The sequence below is a fragment of the Lampris incognitus genome, chromosome 6 (assembly GCF_029633865.1).
Source record: "Lampris incognitus isolate fLamInc1 chromosome 6, fLamInc1.hap2, whole genome shotgun sequence".
Lineage (NCBI taxonomy): Eukaryota > Metazoa > Chordata > Actinopteri > Lampriformes > Lampridae > Lampris > Lampris incognitus.
The window spans coordinates 64,258,958-64,274,384 of NC_079216.1; the positions used below are offsets into that span (position 1 = coordinate 64,258,958).

The 15,427-nt window shown below is 46.7% G+C and overlaps 2 protein-coding genes across 2 annotated transcripts in view; both read left to right on the forward strand.

Moving 5' to 3' along the window:
• Window positions 1–5,412, forward strand: part of otogl (otogelin-like) — a 40,227-nt gene extending 34,815 nt beyond the window's left edge. The window contains exons 49-58 of the mRNA XM_056282216.1: window positions 514–618; window positions 732–772; window positions 869–932; window positions 1,114–1,292; window positions 1,409–1,513; window positions 1,643–1,762; window positions 2,657–2,702; window positions 3,554–3,625; window positions 4,498–4,577; window positions 5,212–5,412. Of these exons, the coding sequence (XP_056138191.1) occupies window positions 514–618; window positions 732–772; window positions 869–932; window positions 1,114–1,292; window positions 1,409–1,513; window positions 1,643–1,762; window positions 2,657–2,702; window positions 3,554–3,625; window positions 4,498–4,577; window positions 5,212–5,412 (1,013 nt within the window). The remainder of the gene's footprint in view (window positions 1–513; window positions 619–731; window positions 773–868; window positions 933–1,113; window positions 1,293–1,408; window positions 1,514–1,642; window positions 1,763–2,656; window positions 2,703–3,553; window positions 3,626–4,497; window positions 4,578–5,211) is intronic.
• Window positions 5,413–7,347: 1,935 nt separating this feature from the next.
• The window catches only part of ptprq (protein tyrosine phosphatase receptor type Q), a 49,296-nt gene continuing 41,216 nt past the window's right edge, over window positions 7,348–15,427 (forward strand). The window contains exons 1-8 of the mRNA XM_056282490.1: window positions 7,348–7,392; window positions 9,180–9,305; window positions 9,757–9,901; window positions 10,778–11,062; window positions 11,211–11,428; window positions 13,479–13,659; window positions 13,997–14,383; window positions 14,494–14,805. Coding sequence (XP_056138465.1) covers window positions 7,348–7,392; window positions 9,180–9,305; window positions 9,757–9,901; window positions 10,778–11,062; window positions 11,211–11,428; window positions 13,479–13,659; window positions 13,997–14,383; window positions 14,494–14,805 — 1,699 coding nt within the window. The remainder of the gene's footprint in view (window positions 7,393–9,179; window positions 9,306–9,756; window positions 9,902–10,777; window positions 11,063–11,210; window positions 11,429–13,478; window positions 13,660–13,996; window positions 14,384–14,493; window positions 14,806–15,427) is intronic.

A 15,427-nucleotide genomic window follows, 5' to 3' on the forward strand; every position in this document is an offset into this window, starting at 1 on the left:
TTGTGTGGGTGTGTATATGTGTGTGAGAGCGAGAAAGAGTAAAACTGTGTGTAACTGCGTGACTATATGACCCTGTTTACACTTGGTTTTAAAATGTGTTTTGGGCGATCGGCTCACAAGTGGACAGTTTGACACGTCGCCGTTTACACCTGTGTCTATCATGCGGCCCCAAATGCGTCCTGCTGACCACTTGTGATCAGATTTCGTTACTCCGAAGAAGAAGAATTCCTGTTATGTCCTTGTCAGGGACGCATCAGGATGCATTAGCGTTTACACTACAAAAGATATGTGGTCAAGTGCGTCCCAGACCACCTCGGCAAGTGGTTTGAGTAACTGGTTCACAAAACGTTTTGGTAGTCGTTCACACTTGTATTTAGTGCCGTCCCCTTGTGATCTGATCGCAAAAAAACGCATTTTAAAGACAAGTGTAAACGGGGTCTGTGTGTCTTTCTGTTCCCTCATTCCTTGATACAGTCTATGATCAAGTCCATTACATGGTCTTTTCATTTGCAGTGTGCGATGTCAGCCTTTGTCCTGATTCGTCCATGAGCTGTGCACCTGGTCTCTCGCTGGTTCAGGCCACTGTTCCTGGACATTGCTGCCCACAGCACCGTTGTGGTACACACATGCAGCCACACACACACAAAACACACAATTTCAACTCTCAGTTGGTAATGTGCACATAAACTTTTTATTGCGTCTCTTCCCGCCTTCCTCTTTATCTGTCTCAGAATGCCAGTGTGAGGGCAGCACTCTGCCTGTCTGTCACGTGGTAAGTCAGGAAATGAAAGCTGCTTCTGGCGTCACTCTGTAAGCCTTTTTGTGGGTGAGAGAGAAGTAAGCTCAGTTAACAACTCTTTATTATCAGGGGGAGGCGCTAGTGGATGTCCCAGACAGCAGCACCAGTTGTGGTTGCCCTCGGCATACCTGCCGTAAGTGCATCCCACACACACACACACACACACACACACACACACACACACACACACACACACACACACACACAAATGGCTGGCCTATGAGGATTGCTGTCTTAAGGAGCTGCAGATATGTGTGGTCTTTTACCTGGTTTCTAGGGATCTATTTGTGTTGTGTATCTGTATGTGTGTGTAGAGAAGACAGAGGTGTGTGTCTTCCAAGGGGTCACAGTGCTGAGCCCAGGCCAGTCCCTAGTTCAGTACTTGGAGGGTGAGCTGTGTTACAATGTCCACTGCCTGCAGCACAGAGACCCTCTCACCGGTTTCTATGCCATGGACATCTCTGCCATCAACTGCTCCCAGAAGTGCGGGCCGGTACGTACGTACCATAAGGTGGCGCAACAGAGACTTGGCATTGCCTGTGTCACACTTCAACTGCCCAAAATATTTTACTTACACCCTTTCTCCTTCTCCCCACTGCATCGCTGTAGCACCAGATGTATGTGGCGTCCTCTGACCCTCAGGTGTGCTGTGGTTCCTGCAAAAACGTCTCCTGTACTTTCACCAGTGACAACGGGACCACAGAGCTCTTCACCGTAAAATGGAAAACATCTAAATTCACATGAATTCCACATTTTTTTTTTCAGATGGGTGTCAAATTCTGTGTGTGTGTGTGTGTGTGTGTGTGTGTGTGTGTGTGTGTGTGTGTGTGTGTGTGTGTGTAGGCGGGGAGTTCCTGGGTGGATAACTGTACACGTTATGACTGTGTGGAGACCGCTGTGGGAGCAGTGGTCTTGGCCTCTGGCGTGATCTGTCCACCATTCAATGACACAGAATGTATTCAGGTCCGCAGCTCCACTTATGTATCCAACAGTACGGTTGAAGTCTCCTTGTTTGCATTAACAAACTCGCTAAGTCGACCGTTGCGCTGGGCCGTCCGGGGTGGCGTGGCGGTCCATTCCGTTGCCTACCAATACGGGGATCTCCGGTTCGAATCCCCGTGTTGCCTCCGGCTTGGTCGGGCGTCCCTTCAGACACAATTGGCCGTGTCTGCGGGTGGGAAGCCGGATCGCTGCACTAGCGCCTCCTCTGGTCGGTCGGGGCACCTGTTTGGAGAGGAGGGGGAACTGGGGGGGAATAGCGTGATCCTCCCATGCGCTACGTCCCCCTGGTGAAACTCCTCACTGTCAGGTGAAAAGAAGCGGCTGGCGACTCCACATGTATTGGAGGAGGCATGTGGTAGTCTGCAGCCCTCCCCGGATCGGCAGACGGGGTGGAGCAGCGACCGGGACGGCTCGGAAGGGTGGGGTAATTGGTGAGAATTGGGGAGAAAAAGGGGGGAAACTCCAAAACAAAACAAAAAAAAAAAAGTTGACCGTTGTGCTAAGAGTATGCTTTTCTGTGTGTGAAGGAGCCAATGGGGCAGCGTCCGAGTGACGTCACAGCATCGCTGTCGCTATGGACGCGTCACAGGAAGTCAGACATGCATATATCCCATAATATTAAATTACGCAAAAAATGAAGAAAATTACAACAAACTGCTTACTTCTAATGTAGTCTAGTGCATCCGATGGCTGACCTCCGTTTGCTGCGAAGCTTCCACTTCCGCTCCCGCTCGGGAAGGGCTAAAAATAGCTCATGGATGCTGCCCCATTGAATTCGCTTGGCTATTGAACTGGCAGTTGGGAGATGTTGCCCGTTAAACTGCGTCCTTTAATCCTGTGTGCTGTTTGTCCCAGAACGGAGGCGTGGTTCAGAGCTACGTGGACGGCTGCTGCAGGACATGTGAGTCCCCATAAGGTTTAGCCGCTTCCCATTAACGCTTCCAGCTGTCAATCAGAGGGGTGAGCGCCTTGTTGCCTGGCAGTGGATGGGCTTGTTGGCTGAGTGGTTGGGGGTGTGGCCTGATGTAGAGGGTGGAGTCAAAGCCTTTTGTTGGCCTAATCTCTGCGTTTCCCAAAATGCCTTGCTTCACAGTTTATCCCTGGATCTTCCGCTGACATGCTGGAGAACTCGGACGCGAGTTGCACTTGGTGGGATATTGTAATGAAATCATTTTTAAAAATGGATGTAAAATGGTTGTATTCAGCGTTTAACCGTTTGATATCAAACCTGTAAGGACTCTATCCAGGTGATGGTCTGCAGACTGTTCTTCAGATGTCTACCATAGGAAAAGATATTTTTGGGTAAAGACATTCCCAGATAAGGTCTAATATACACTTTCACTGCATTAATGAACATGGAAAACGGATATGTTCTTTCTCTCTGGATTTAGCATTGCAGCCTCGCCCGCTTGCGTGCTTTTGCGGTGACCTTGCAAGTTTGGCCAATCGGGGCGCTCCATGGTGAGCATTTAACCCAACGAGGAGGTGAACTGGTTCAGGGTATAGGGGGTTTTGCCCTGCTGAGCTGCTTTTCAGTAGTACATGAGATGACTGTAAAGTGTTCTCTGACTGCCTGGAGTGACCTCTTGGGGGAAAGAAGCGTGATCCCTGTGCATGCCGGCTGCGCTGATTCTGTCCTTTTGTGTGCCTGTAAAGAGAAAAACCAGTGTGTTATAAGTCAACCGTAACCTTGTGTGTGTTTTCCCGACGTTCCTTTTAACCGGACGGCTGCGTTGCTGACGATGCTCCCAGGTTCTGGAGTGGGTGTTTTACCGTTTACCATAAATCCCGTAACCCCCACTGGTAGTACTAACTGTGACACAGGTACCACCACCTCCCACCTCTCCCATTCACCATGACTTACACTCTTTCATCACATCCATCCAGCATTCATTGACTTAGTCACTGTTTTCACTGTTTACACACTGTGTGTGTGTGTGTGTGTGTGTGTGTGTGTGTTTGTGTGTTTGTGTGTGTATTTGTGTGTATATGTGTCTTTCCATCTGTCTTCATTCCTGCTTATCCATTGTTTTCACCCGTGAACCCAATAAAACCATTCTGGGCAACATTTAACTTCACATAATTCTCCACTACATAGTGTGTTTGCATCTGCCAATATTGGATGTTAAATCAAGACGAGAGGCTCAACCAGACGATGTCGTTTAATCAAATTGTGAGGCAGACGCACTACAGCGGCACAGTGGTCCCTTTAGAAGATTCCGGCCAACTGGGTCGAGACACCCTCTTACTGCCCTCAAACATTCCCGTCCCGCAAGGCATCTCTTTGTCCCGCTTTGATTGGTTAAAAAAAGCAAGGTCAACTTTAGGTCAGCAGCCAATAGGAGAGCCAGGTCTCTGCCATGAGAACTGCGCCCCCCGTCACCCAGCTGTCAATCAAAGAGAGCCCCTACTGCTGCGCAACAAAGAGCCTTGCTCAATAGGCCTTTCAGTGTGTGTGAATGACAGGTCTCTGTGGCAAACGATCAAAGTAAGTAAGTGTGTGTGTGTGTGTGTGTGTGTGTGTGTGTGTGTGTGTAAGTGCACGTGTGCGTCATGTTTTTGGGCGTCTCGAGGTATGCTGGGTGAATGTGTTTGTGGTTTTTTTTTTGTGAGCGCTCTTGTGGAGGGTACTGTATGAATGGAGTTATTTCTGAGATGTACTCTGTGAGTAAGCTGCTCTCTGTGAACACGTGTAGGCAAAGAGGACGGTAAGACGTGCAAGCGCGTGGCCATTCGCACCACCATTCGGAAAGACGACTGCAGGAGCAATGCACCGGTGAGGGGGGAAAGAGACATAAAGGGGAAATAAGGGTGATGAGTGGGAGGAGTTAAGAGCTAATTTACAGGAGGGGGCGGGGGGGGAGTCAGTCGAGGTTGGTGCTGCTGTGACACAGCTGATGTCGTCTGTGATAAATGAAGTGTCTGTTAATCGGCTCTCTTTTCTGTCAGCCTTTACCGTGTGCACTGGAAAGAAAATAAGGTCAATGGCAAACATAATGAGGATGGGCGGCACGGTGGCGCAGTGGTTAGCGCGGTCGCCTCACAGCAAGAAGGTCCTGGGTTCGAGCCCCGGGGTAGTCCAACCTCGGGGGTCGTCCCGGGTCGTCCTCTGTGTGGAGTTTGCATGTTCTCCCACAGTCCAAAGACATGTAGGTCAGGTGAATCGGCCGTACTAAATTGCCCCTAGGTATGAATGTGTGTGTGTGTATGTATGTCACGGCCTGTCCAGGGTGTCTCCCCGCCTGTCACCCAGTGACTGCTGGGATAGGCTCCAGCATCCCCGTGACCCTGAGAGCAGGATAAGCAGCTCGGGATGGAAAATTAAAAAAAGTAAAAGCTCTCCAGATGTAAACTATGCTGTGCTGTTGTAAACGGTCCCCTTTTTCTGTCCTCCCTACTGTCATGTGCAGGTAACGGTGTACTCCTGTGATGGCAAATGCCCGTCTGCCACAATATTCAACTTCAACATCAACAGCCACGCCAGGTTCTGTAAGTGCTGCCGGGAGCGCGGACTACAGACTCGCTCAGTCACACTGTACTGCTCGCGCAACGCCACGCTGGTGGACTACAACTTCCAAGAGCCGCTGGACTGCTCGTGCCAGTGGAACTGAAGGGAGAGTCCAGACAGACAGAATGAGGGCATTAGAAAGCAGCGTTTTGTACGTCTGGAGGAGGAGAGGAGTAAGGAAGGGGCCATGGGTTATCAGGGTTGTACAATACTCACTGATCATCGTGGAGGACTGCCATGTTCCATTTTGTGTGTTACTCCGGCACATTTTGCAGCACTGACCCCGGCTCATAGTCGTAACTAACAAGCAAACTTTGAGATTCACTTTAAATTAGTTTTCCGCATTTTAGGCTTTCACAGCTGCCGTGCCCAACAAGTCGGCTTTCTACTGCTTTTGACCGAGTCTAGGACGCCATTAGCCCGCTACTCTAATATGTATGAACAGTTTATATCCTTGTGTTACAGCACTTTTTATATCCTCCGTTGCTTTAAACAATGGATAATGTGTTTTGGTTATTCCTAGAAGAGCGACATAGCTTTTCTTCTCTTAGTGATGTTAAATCAGTAAAAAAAAAAACAGTGCTAATCATTCTCTTCTTTGCAGTATTTGTATTTTTTTTTAAATAGGATTGGCTAATAAAATATTCAACACCGTATTTCCTTGTCTGAGAATTGTAACATTCTTTGTTCTGCATTGATTTCCAAAATGACTGTGGCAGCTTCTACTGTGGAAGAATGTCACCGGCTGTGGCGAATGACCCGCGGCCTGTTTTACACACCCTCCTCTTATTTCTGTTTTCTAACACACACACAAACTCCTGATGTAGCATCTTTTATGCTGACGTGTTTGTGTTTCACCTTGCAGAGGTTATTAACTGTGTGGGAGTCATCTCTCAAAAACAGAGACCCCCCCCCCCCCCCCCAGTGGATCTCTGTCTGCCGGTCATTTCTCCCTTCATTCTTTACATTCCACGTGTGCCAAAGCCCCACTTCCAATCCACGGTCCCTTTCTCTGCACATGCATGCATGAAGCTTTACCTTGGACAAAAAAATGAATATATATATTTTTTAATCTGGACACTTGACACTACCCTGACCCTTCACACGCCTTTTATACAATTATGCTTTAACTCACATTGCACTTACTCATTTGGCAGACACCCAAATTGAGTTACAAGGGGGTCAGCAGTTAGCAGAAAAAACCAGTTATTGTGCAGTTTGTGTTCTGTTAAAGCAGCCTGGTATTTCATCTCCTCATTTTGTGCTTTTGGTATTCTCTTCTTCCCACATCACATCCCATCTCTCCTCTCCTGCCCTGCTGTGGAGTGGCTGTGGCCAGGTTGCCATGGTGACCTGCTCTTATCCCAACAAAGAGAGGGCGACCCAGCCAGAACAAATTGGGTTGAACTGTTTTCGTGCACTCTCTCTCTCTCAATTCAATTCAATAACGCTTCATTGGCATGACTGCGTTAATTACAAAGTTGCCAAAGCGGGTGAAGAAGACAACAACAACAACATAAAAAGCAAAACATTTTTTTAAAACAAATGGAAAAAGGACCAGACAGAAGTGGCTGGAACAGAACAGCGCTTCAACAGCAACTGACTCGGGCTGACGCTCGCTCTCTCTCTCGAGTTCGCGCGCACGCGCACAGCCGGGACATTTAAGGCGTACGCTCGAGCCGCCGGCTCGGAGTCGCGCTCGGGGGGAGCGCGCTAAATTCAAAAGTAGAGCGTCCTCTCCGGGTCGCCGTCCGGCAGCCGGCAGACGGGGGAAAACGGCTTAGTTTATATTTACGGCCACGCAACAAAACAACAACAACAACAACAAAAGAGGCAGGTGGTCGGAATTCAATCGCACGTCGTGAGCCGGTTTTACCGGGTTCTTGGTCCAGCTGGTCCGGGTGATTTGATCGTCCCCCTTAATTGCGCCCAAGTCAGCCGGCGCTCGTGCCCTCTTCTTCTTCTTCTTCCTTTTCTTCCAGCGTCTCCCCCGTTTTCTGCATCCGGGTCAAGTCCGTGGCGCTGACCCTTGCTCCCCATGGACGGAGCGGCGAGGCTGTGGTGGCTGGCGTGTTTATGTCAGGTAAGGAGGTCCATCCGTTATCCAGACCGCTTGTCCCGCTCTCCGGGTCGCGGGGTTAAGGGTGCCGGAGGAAAAACGGTGCCGTCGTCTGTAGTTCGTGTTGTCAGCACCGACACAGATACATACGTCCATCTGCCTTATCTTTTACCCCCCCCGGCGTCCCTCTATGGCAGTGGTTCTCAACCGGGGGTCCGCGGACCCCTAGTGGTCCGTGGTGTAATTGCAAGGGGTACGTGAAAATAAAATATCTTTAAAAAAAAAGATCCTATGACATTTATAGAAACAGGATTATTTTACTCAAATGTGACTGAGACCTTTATCTACCTAAACTATAAAGGGTAACAGGACTTTTTTCTCTAATTACATCTGTTTCACAAGTGAAATTATTGTGTTTTAATAAGAGATCTCGCTCCCGTTTGCATTGTTAAAAGTTACTCCATAAAAATTCTGTTTTGTTACATATATCTGAAAGTTACTGAATACATATTCTGTTTTGTTACATATATCTGAAAGTTACTGAATACATATTCTGTTTTGTTACATATATCTGAAAGTTACTGAATACATATTCTGTTTTGTTACATATATCTGAAAGTTACTGAATACATATTCTGTTTTGTTACATACATCTGAAAGCTACTGAATACATATTCTGTTTTGTTACATATATCTGAAAGCTACTGAATACATATTCTGTTTTGTTACATATATCTGAAAGTTACTGAATACATATTCTGTTTTGTTACATATATCTGACAGTTACTGAATACATATTCTGTTTTGTTACATATATCTGAAAGTTACTGAATACCTATTCTGTTTGTTACATATATCTGAAAGTTACTGCATAAGAATTCTGTTTTGTTACATATATCTGAAAGTTACTGCATAAGAATTCTGTTTTGTTACATATATCTGAAAGTTACTGCATAAGAATTCTGTTTTGTTACATATATCTGAAAGTTACTGCATAAGAATTCTGTTTTGTTAACTATATCGAAGTTACAACTGAAAGCTCTTATTTTTGCCCCAAAGAGTGAATAAATGCTATAATGCAATTTAAAATGCAGTTTCTACTGTTTCTATCAAATTGCAACCCCCCTCCCCCAAGATCAGGTGGAGGGGTCCTCAGGGTAGATCAAAAATACGCAGGGGGTCCAGGACCCCAAAAAGGTTGAGAACCACTGGTCTATTGTATCCGAGCACTTCAGGCTGCTGTCGGCGTGGTCGCAGACACGTGAAGTCATCACAATACTGGCCTGGTGTGACAGCTAGCTTAAAATCTCGTTCTTTCTGTCCTTAGCAAGTGTAGAACCTGATAATGTAATAAAAAATGCACTTGAGGCCATTGAAAATGCAATAAAACCTGATAATGTAATAACTTCCCGATAATGTACTAAACTTTTTACCGATAATGTAATAAAGTATTGCATTAACAGGAGGTTATTACATGATCAGGTTAGCCTTCATTTTGCAGGTCCTGATAATGTAATAATTCCCCAATATTGTAATAATTTAACAGCAGACCACCTATTAATGGGTTCAAGTGGTGATACTGTGTTGGCAACTCTAGCTCCAGAGCTCTAGCGCCACCAACAGGTCAAAGTTGGACATGCAAATGCACTTTATTACATTATCAGGAAGTTATTACATTATCAGGTTTTATTGCATTTTCAATGGACTCAAGAGCAGATTTTTATTACATTATCGGGGATTTATTACATTATCAGGTTCTACAGCAAGTCTATACAGTTTAGCCTCACCCGTGTTATCCCGTGACCCCTCAGGTGGCCAGGTTGACCTGTGTGCAGAGGTCGGACCCCGTCGACGCTGAATTTGTGTTTCGACGCTTCCCCGTCGGTCAAGTTGCAGAGGATTACGCAGTCACCTGCAGGACTGCCAGCAGCCACATGGTCAGAACGCTGCACACCCGTTGAGGGAATCAAACAGAGAAGCAGGATGTTTAGTTTAGTTGTTTTTTTTTCCTGAGGTAAAAGAGTTTGATTCATTTCTTTTCAGAGGTCTGCCTTCTGCTGCATGTGATGATGGATCCAGTTCGGTGTGAAAATCACCTCAGAGATCAGTGCACTAGTTCCGCAGAAAAAGAAAAATCTGCACAAAACCATGTTAGATGTGCTTTTGAGGAGTCATAAGTTAGCTGCTTTAGAATGAAGCGCAGACATGATCTTTTGGAAAACGATATCCTCTAATGTCATAAATAACGACAACCGTGTGATCAGAACAGAGCCTTTTCAGTCACTGCAGTGGAATGGTACGGTCTCTAGTTTGTTCGTGAAAAGGCTGTATAGTGTGTTTTATTTAGTCTGCCAGGCCATTTCTCACAAACTGTTTAACATCCTTCAGGTGTCGGTGGATCATATTAGTCACTCGGCATGCTCTCCTGACTGCAAGGTGTCACCGCGGTTGTTTGAGGATCCCGCAGGGTATAACATCACACTGAAAGCCAAAAGAAATGACACCACTCTGGAGGCAAAGAGTTTTCACCTTGGTGAGCTGGGTAATAAATAGATGAAATATGTAAATGGCGGCACGGTGGCCCAGTGGTTAGCACTGTTGCCTCACAGCAAGAGGGTCCTGGGTTCGAACCCCAGGCCATCCCAGGTCCTTTCTGTGTGGAGTTTGCATGTTCTCCCCGTGTCGGCGTGGGTTTCCTCCAGGTGTTCCGGTTTCCTCCCGCCATCAAAAAGACATGCATGTTAGGGTTAATACTCCTGCCTGTGCCCCTGAGCAAGGCAATGGAAAGAAGAACCGGAGTTGGTCCCCAGGTGCTGCAGCTGCCCACTGCTCCTATACAATAGGGTTAAATGCAGAGAACACATTCATTGTATGAATACAATGACAAAATAAAGTGGCTTTCTTCTTGTTTCTAATATCAACATTGTGATATGAAACTTGACATTGTCTAGGATTTTGGTTATCATACTAGGTGGTATAACAAATGTTGTCATTCCCTGGTCTTAAAAGATGGATTACAGTTAAGTGATCTTTTTCTGAATTGTTTTATCTGAGTGAAAGTAATAATCAATTCCTCTACCGATGTACTTGGTCATCATATCCACATTACAAATGATCATTTCTTAAAATTCTCTTGTGTTTAGATATCTTATGAAAGCCATCCGCAAAATATTGTTACATAATTGATATCTAGGAATTCAGTTAAGAAAAAAAAAAGAGTCATATATGAGTTTGTTGATATTATCCAACCCTAGGGAAGCCTTTGAATTCTGACCACTTTGGTGAAAGATGCCAAGGAAAAATGACATAATCGATGAGGAGGTTTAAGATTTAAAGTTTGATATGTTGATTATTGCTGTTCTCTTCTTCTAACCTCGGTTCTCCTCTCCTCTCATGTGTTTGTGTCCAGCCCTGGTCTCCCTGTCCTCCTTCCGTGTAGATAGTACAACCACCACTGCTCTCCTCACGTGGAATCTGCAAAGAGGACAGAGCCTCTCTGTACTGAGTCTGTACAACACTGATACACAATCTCTCACACACACCTTCCATATAAACTCCCCAGAGAGGCAGTCCCAATACACGGTGAAAGGTCTTCAGTCCGGCACACGCTTCAAGGCCGAAGTTGTGGTGACTACGTACCTAACGCAACATGATGTGACCATAAGACAGAGGCTCAGCATTGGCATGGAAACGGGTATATCAGATTTTACTCCAGAAGATACACATACACACAGACCTCCACACCTCCTACAGACTGAACCTGTAGAGTCAGCATCCATCACAAGGTGACCATCAATGAGTTTGACTTACTGTGAGGTGATAACACTTTTGTCTCTTAATAGCCCAGTGCCCCTTTGGCTGGTTGGCTGATGGGAGAAGCTGCTACGCTGTGAGTAGGACTGGCTTAGCCTGGGATGACGCCCAGCACAACTGCGAGGACCAGGCGTCAGGTGGTCACCTGGCTGACCTGAAAACCCAAGAAGATCTCCTCTTCATCTCCTCACACCTGGTTATCCAAAACACCCTGTTGCTGTTGTGGACTGGGCTTAATGATCAGCAGGTAGAGCGACAACAGTTGTTGTTCCTTAAACCAACAATGAAAAACTGAAATGGTGTACAGCAAATATGATGTACAGAAATGAGGAGATTCTGAGGCATCTAGATTTTGAGAGAACACCAAAGGGGGAAGTTGTGTGATGGTGATAGCAGCATGATTCTGGCCAGGGCAGTGGGGTGACACAATAAGTAGAGAGGGCATCATTCAGCCAGAGGGACCGGGTTCAAGTCTGGTAGTAGCAAGCATCAAAATTGCTGAAATGTCATTGAACATGATGCAGAATTTATACCAGCGGTGCAAGCAAAAGGGTTTACCCTTTAGGCATCAGTCATGTAGTCCAGAAACGATCTGGTTCAGTCCCACATTACAGACATTAGGCAATTCAAAATCAAAGTTGGATTTTGCGTTGTTGGTCGGATTAATAAGTCAGTACTTGTTCAATAATCAGCGGACATGATTTTTCTAGTAAATTATTTTCTTGAGGCAGCACAATGGCGCAGTAGTTAGCTAGGTCGCCTCACAGCAAGAAGGTCCTGGGTTCAAGCCCCGGGGTAGTCCAACCTTGGGGGTCGTCCCGGGTCGTCCTCTGTGTGGAGTTTGCATGTTCTCCTCGTGTCTGTGTGGGTTTCCTCCGGGGGCTCCGATTTCCTCCCATAGTCCAAAGACATGTAGGTCAGATGAATCGGCCGTACTAAATTGTCCCTAGGTGTGAATTTGTTGGCCCTGTGATGGACTGGTGGCCTGTCCAGGGTGTCTCCCCGCCTGCCGCCCAGTGACTACTGGGATAGGCTCCAGCATCAAGTGACCCTAATTAGGATAAGCGGTTTGGGTAATGGCTGGATGGATGGAGGATTTTCTTGATTTCTGTAAATGTTGGCAAAGTATGTTAGTACATAGGTACAGAGGAGTGAGGTGTTTTGAACCCTTGTCTAACTCTAGAGTAACCTGAATTTGTCTCCTGATGCCCGTGGAACTGTGTTAACTCTGCGGGGGGGGGGGCTTAGCGCCAGTGGGCTTTGTTTTGGATGTTAGGCGCTTGAACTGAAGTTTACATTCAAAACAAGAAAAGCACCAAGTCAGCGATCACTCCTGAGGCAAGTGTGTTGACTTAATTAATATCTGCAGACTGTTTACTACGTGTGTGTGTGTGTGTGTGTGTGTGTGTGTGTCTGAGAATTAGAGGTCTGCAAACCCATCGGGTCCCAACACGCTGAATCGATTCGGGCCGGGCTCGGGCAATTTTATTTATTTTTTTATAGATTGGGCTCAGGTCGAACTCAGGCTCGTTTAACTTCCTATATATATATACTATTATATATATATATATATGTGTGTGTGTGTGTGTGTGTGTGTGTGTGTGTGTGGACGACACGGTGGCGCAGTGGTTAGCGCGGTTGCCTGCCTCACAGCAAGAAGGTCCTGGGTTCCGACCCTGGGGTAGTCCAACCTTGGGGGTCGTCCCGGGTTGTCCTCTGTGTGGAGTTTGCATGTTCTCCCCGTGTCTGCGTGGGTTTCCTCCGGGTGCTCCGGTTTCCTCCCATAATCCAAAGACTTGTAGGTCAGGTGATTCAGCCATACTAAAGACTTGTAGGTCAGGTGATTCAGCCATACTAAAGACATGTAGGTCAGGTGAATCAGCCATACTAAATTGTCCCTAGGTATGAATGTGTGTGTGTCGGCCCTGTGATGGACTGGCAACCTGTCCAGGGTGTTTCCCCATCTGCCGCCCAATGACTGCTGGGATAGGCTCCAGCATCCCATGACCTCAATTGGGATAAGTGGCTTGAAAAATGGATGGATGGATAATAGATATTATACATACGCATGTACACATGCACTACAAGTGACAGTTGACCATGTATGTGTGTTTGCGTGCATCACAGAGAGCACGTGTCAGAGAGAACTTAAAGTGATTTTGGTGTCGGTATAAGGTCAGGCCCATGCTGGAAAATTGCAGACTTTGTCGGGCTGGGGCTGGGCTAGAGCTGGAGTTTTTGGCCCATGCAGGGCTCTAGTGTTAATACAAATGCCTGCATCCTCTCTCACTCCACAGGTGGAAGGCCAGCCTCACTGGTCTGATGGCTCGGCCTACAACTTGACCAACTCTGTGACATCATATTTGCCAGCCAATGAAACAGACTGTTTTGCTCTTCAGAAGAATGTCACTGGACCTGGACACTTTCTCACGCCTTTCTTCTGCAACATCCCCTTACCCTCCATCTGCCAGTACCAGAGTAAATAACCCGTGCAACAAACGTTTATAAAGCCACACCAGAGCAGCTATTATGCTCCACATTTTATACACCTTCAAAGAACGATGCAGAACTGTGCAGTTTGTAAAGACTAACCTGTTGTTTCTTCACTACCATTTTGTTCTCTCATTGCAACCCCTGGCCCTTAATTTGGCAATTTCAGATTAAACATCTTATTCAGTACATCTTTAGTAGCCAAACAAAACCCATATATTTTGTGAGCATCTCTTCTGAAACTCTTCTAATGCCTCTCTCTCTCTCTCTCTCTCTCTCTCTCTCTCTCTCTCTCTCTCTCTCTCTCTCTCTGTCTCTGCTACAGTTCCTTTAGTCCCTGCCTTGTTCTCCTTTGTCCTGGTGCAGGTGACAGAACAGGAGGTGGAGCTTTCCTGGAGTGACCTGTCGCTGTTGAACTCATTTGACCGTTCCCGCCTCGAGATCTTCCTCCAGTACCGAGAGGAGGTTGAGGAGAAGTCCAGTCCACGAGATGAGGGTGGCCGCAGGAAGAGCGGTCAAGTTGATGAGGCCGGAGAGGTGACACATTTGCCCAGCAGGGTTGCTAGAATGATGCGCATCCCGGTCTCCCTCTCCTCCAGGGGGGTGACTGTGGCAGGTCTGTCCCCAGGAAGGGTCTACTCTTTCTCCCTTCGAGCCTCCCACTCAACTGGCTCCTCCTGGAGCCTGGGACAAACATGTACTGCATACACAAGTGAGTCTATTGACACTCGGCCACAGACATACACAAAGACATACACAATGACCTTCGTATTGCTCTAATGAATATCATTTATTTATTATTTTACTTCCTCTATCTCACAGGGCCTCTTCCTCCACAGAACATCACTATTGAGTCCGTTACGGCCGGTGAGATCATTATTCACTTGCTACTCTCAGGCCCCCCGGGTTTCACTGCGTGGAGCGTTGTGCTACGCTGTATGGACATTTCTTCAGGCCAGGAGAGGCTCGCCGGGGTGGCAAACATCTCCAGGTCACCCGAGACTGATGGACTGCAGGCGTACACCGCTGTGGTTGTAGGGCTGGAGTCATACAGACAGTACAGGATTCAAGTTCACACAGTCACCGAGCAAGGAATCGAGAGCTGTGGACAAGCATCTCTGACTGTACAAACAGGTAATACAGAAATGGTTGCACAAACACATACAGTATGTCTATAAGTAAGCACCATGTGTTTATTATTTCTATTTGTAAAAACATTTTTGGACTAAAAGTCCCAAGGTGTACCTCCAGCAGTTAGAACAGTGACCCACAAAGCACCTCTGCATACTTTCCACATGCCACTGTTTCCTATTCAGAGCATTCTTGCAACTTCTTAATACACCTTGAGGACTGGGATGGTGGGCTTTAGGGTTATTTAGGGTTAAGAAAATGTAATGCAAGGCGGAAAATTAAGACAAGCACCGCTGCCATTTTTCTGGCGTGACAATTTATCTGATATTATCTGCCTGTAAAAACCCCACCTGTCTGGAAAACAAAACAACACTACATACTTGCAAATGCCATATCATTGCAACGCATTCTCATCCCATGGCATTGTGTATTGACTCGTTTGCTAAAGTGTCGATATAGTACGTGCAAGGTACACTTCCGTGTCTGTAATGAGACATACTGGGTGTGGTGTTTCCAACGGTGAACCTCCTACAGTACTTTTGGGCACCTAGAGCTTTTTTACCTGGCACCAGCCATTTCTCTCCTATGATGGTTTGGCCTGATATGATGTACAGGTGGTTAAATT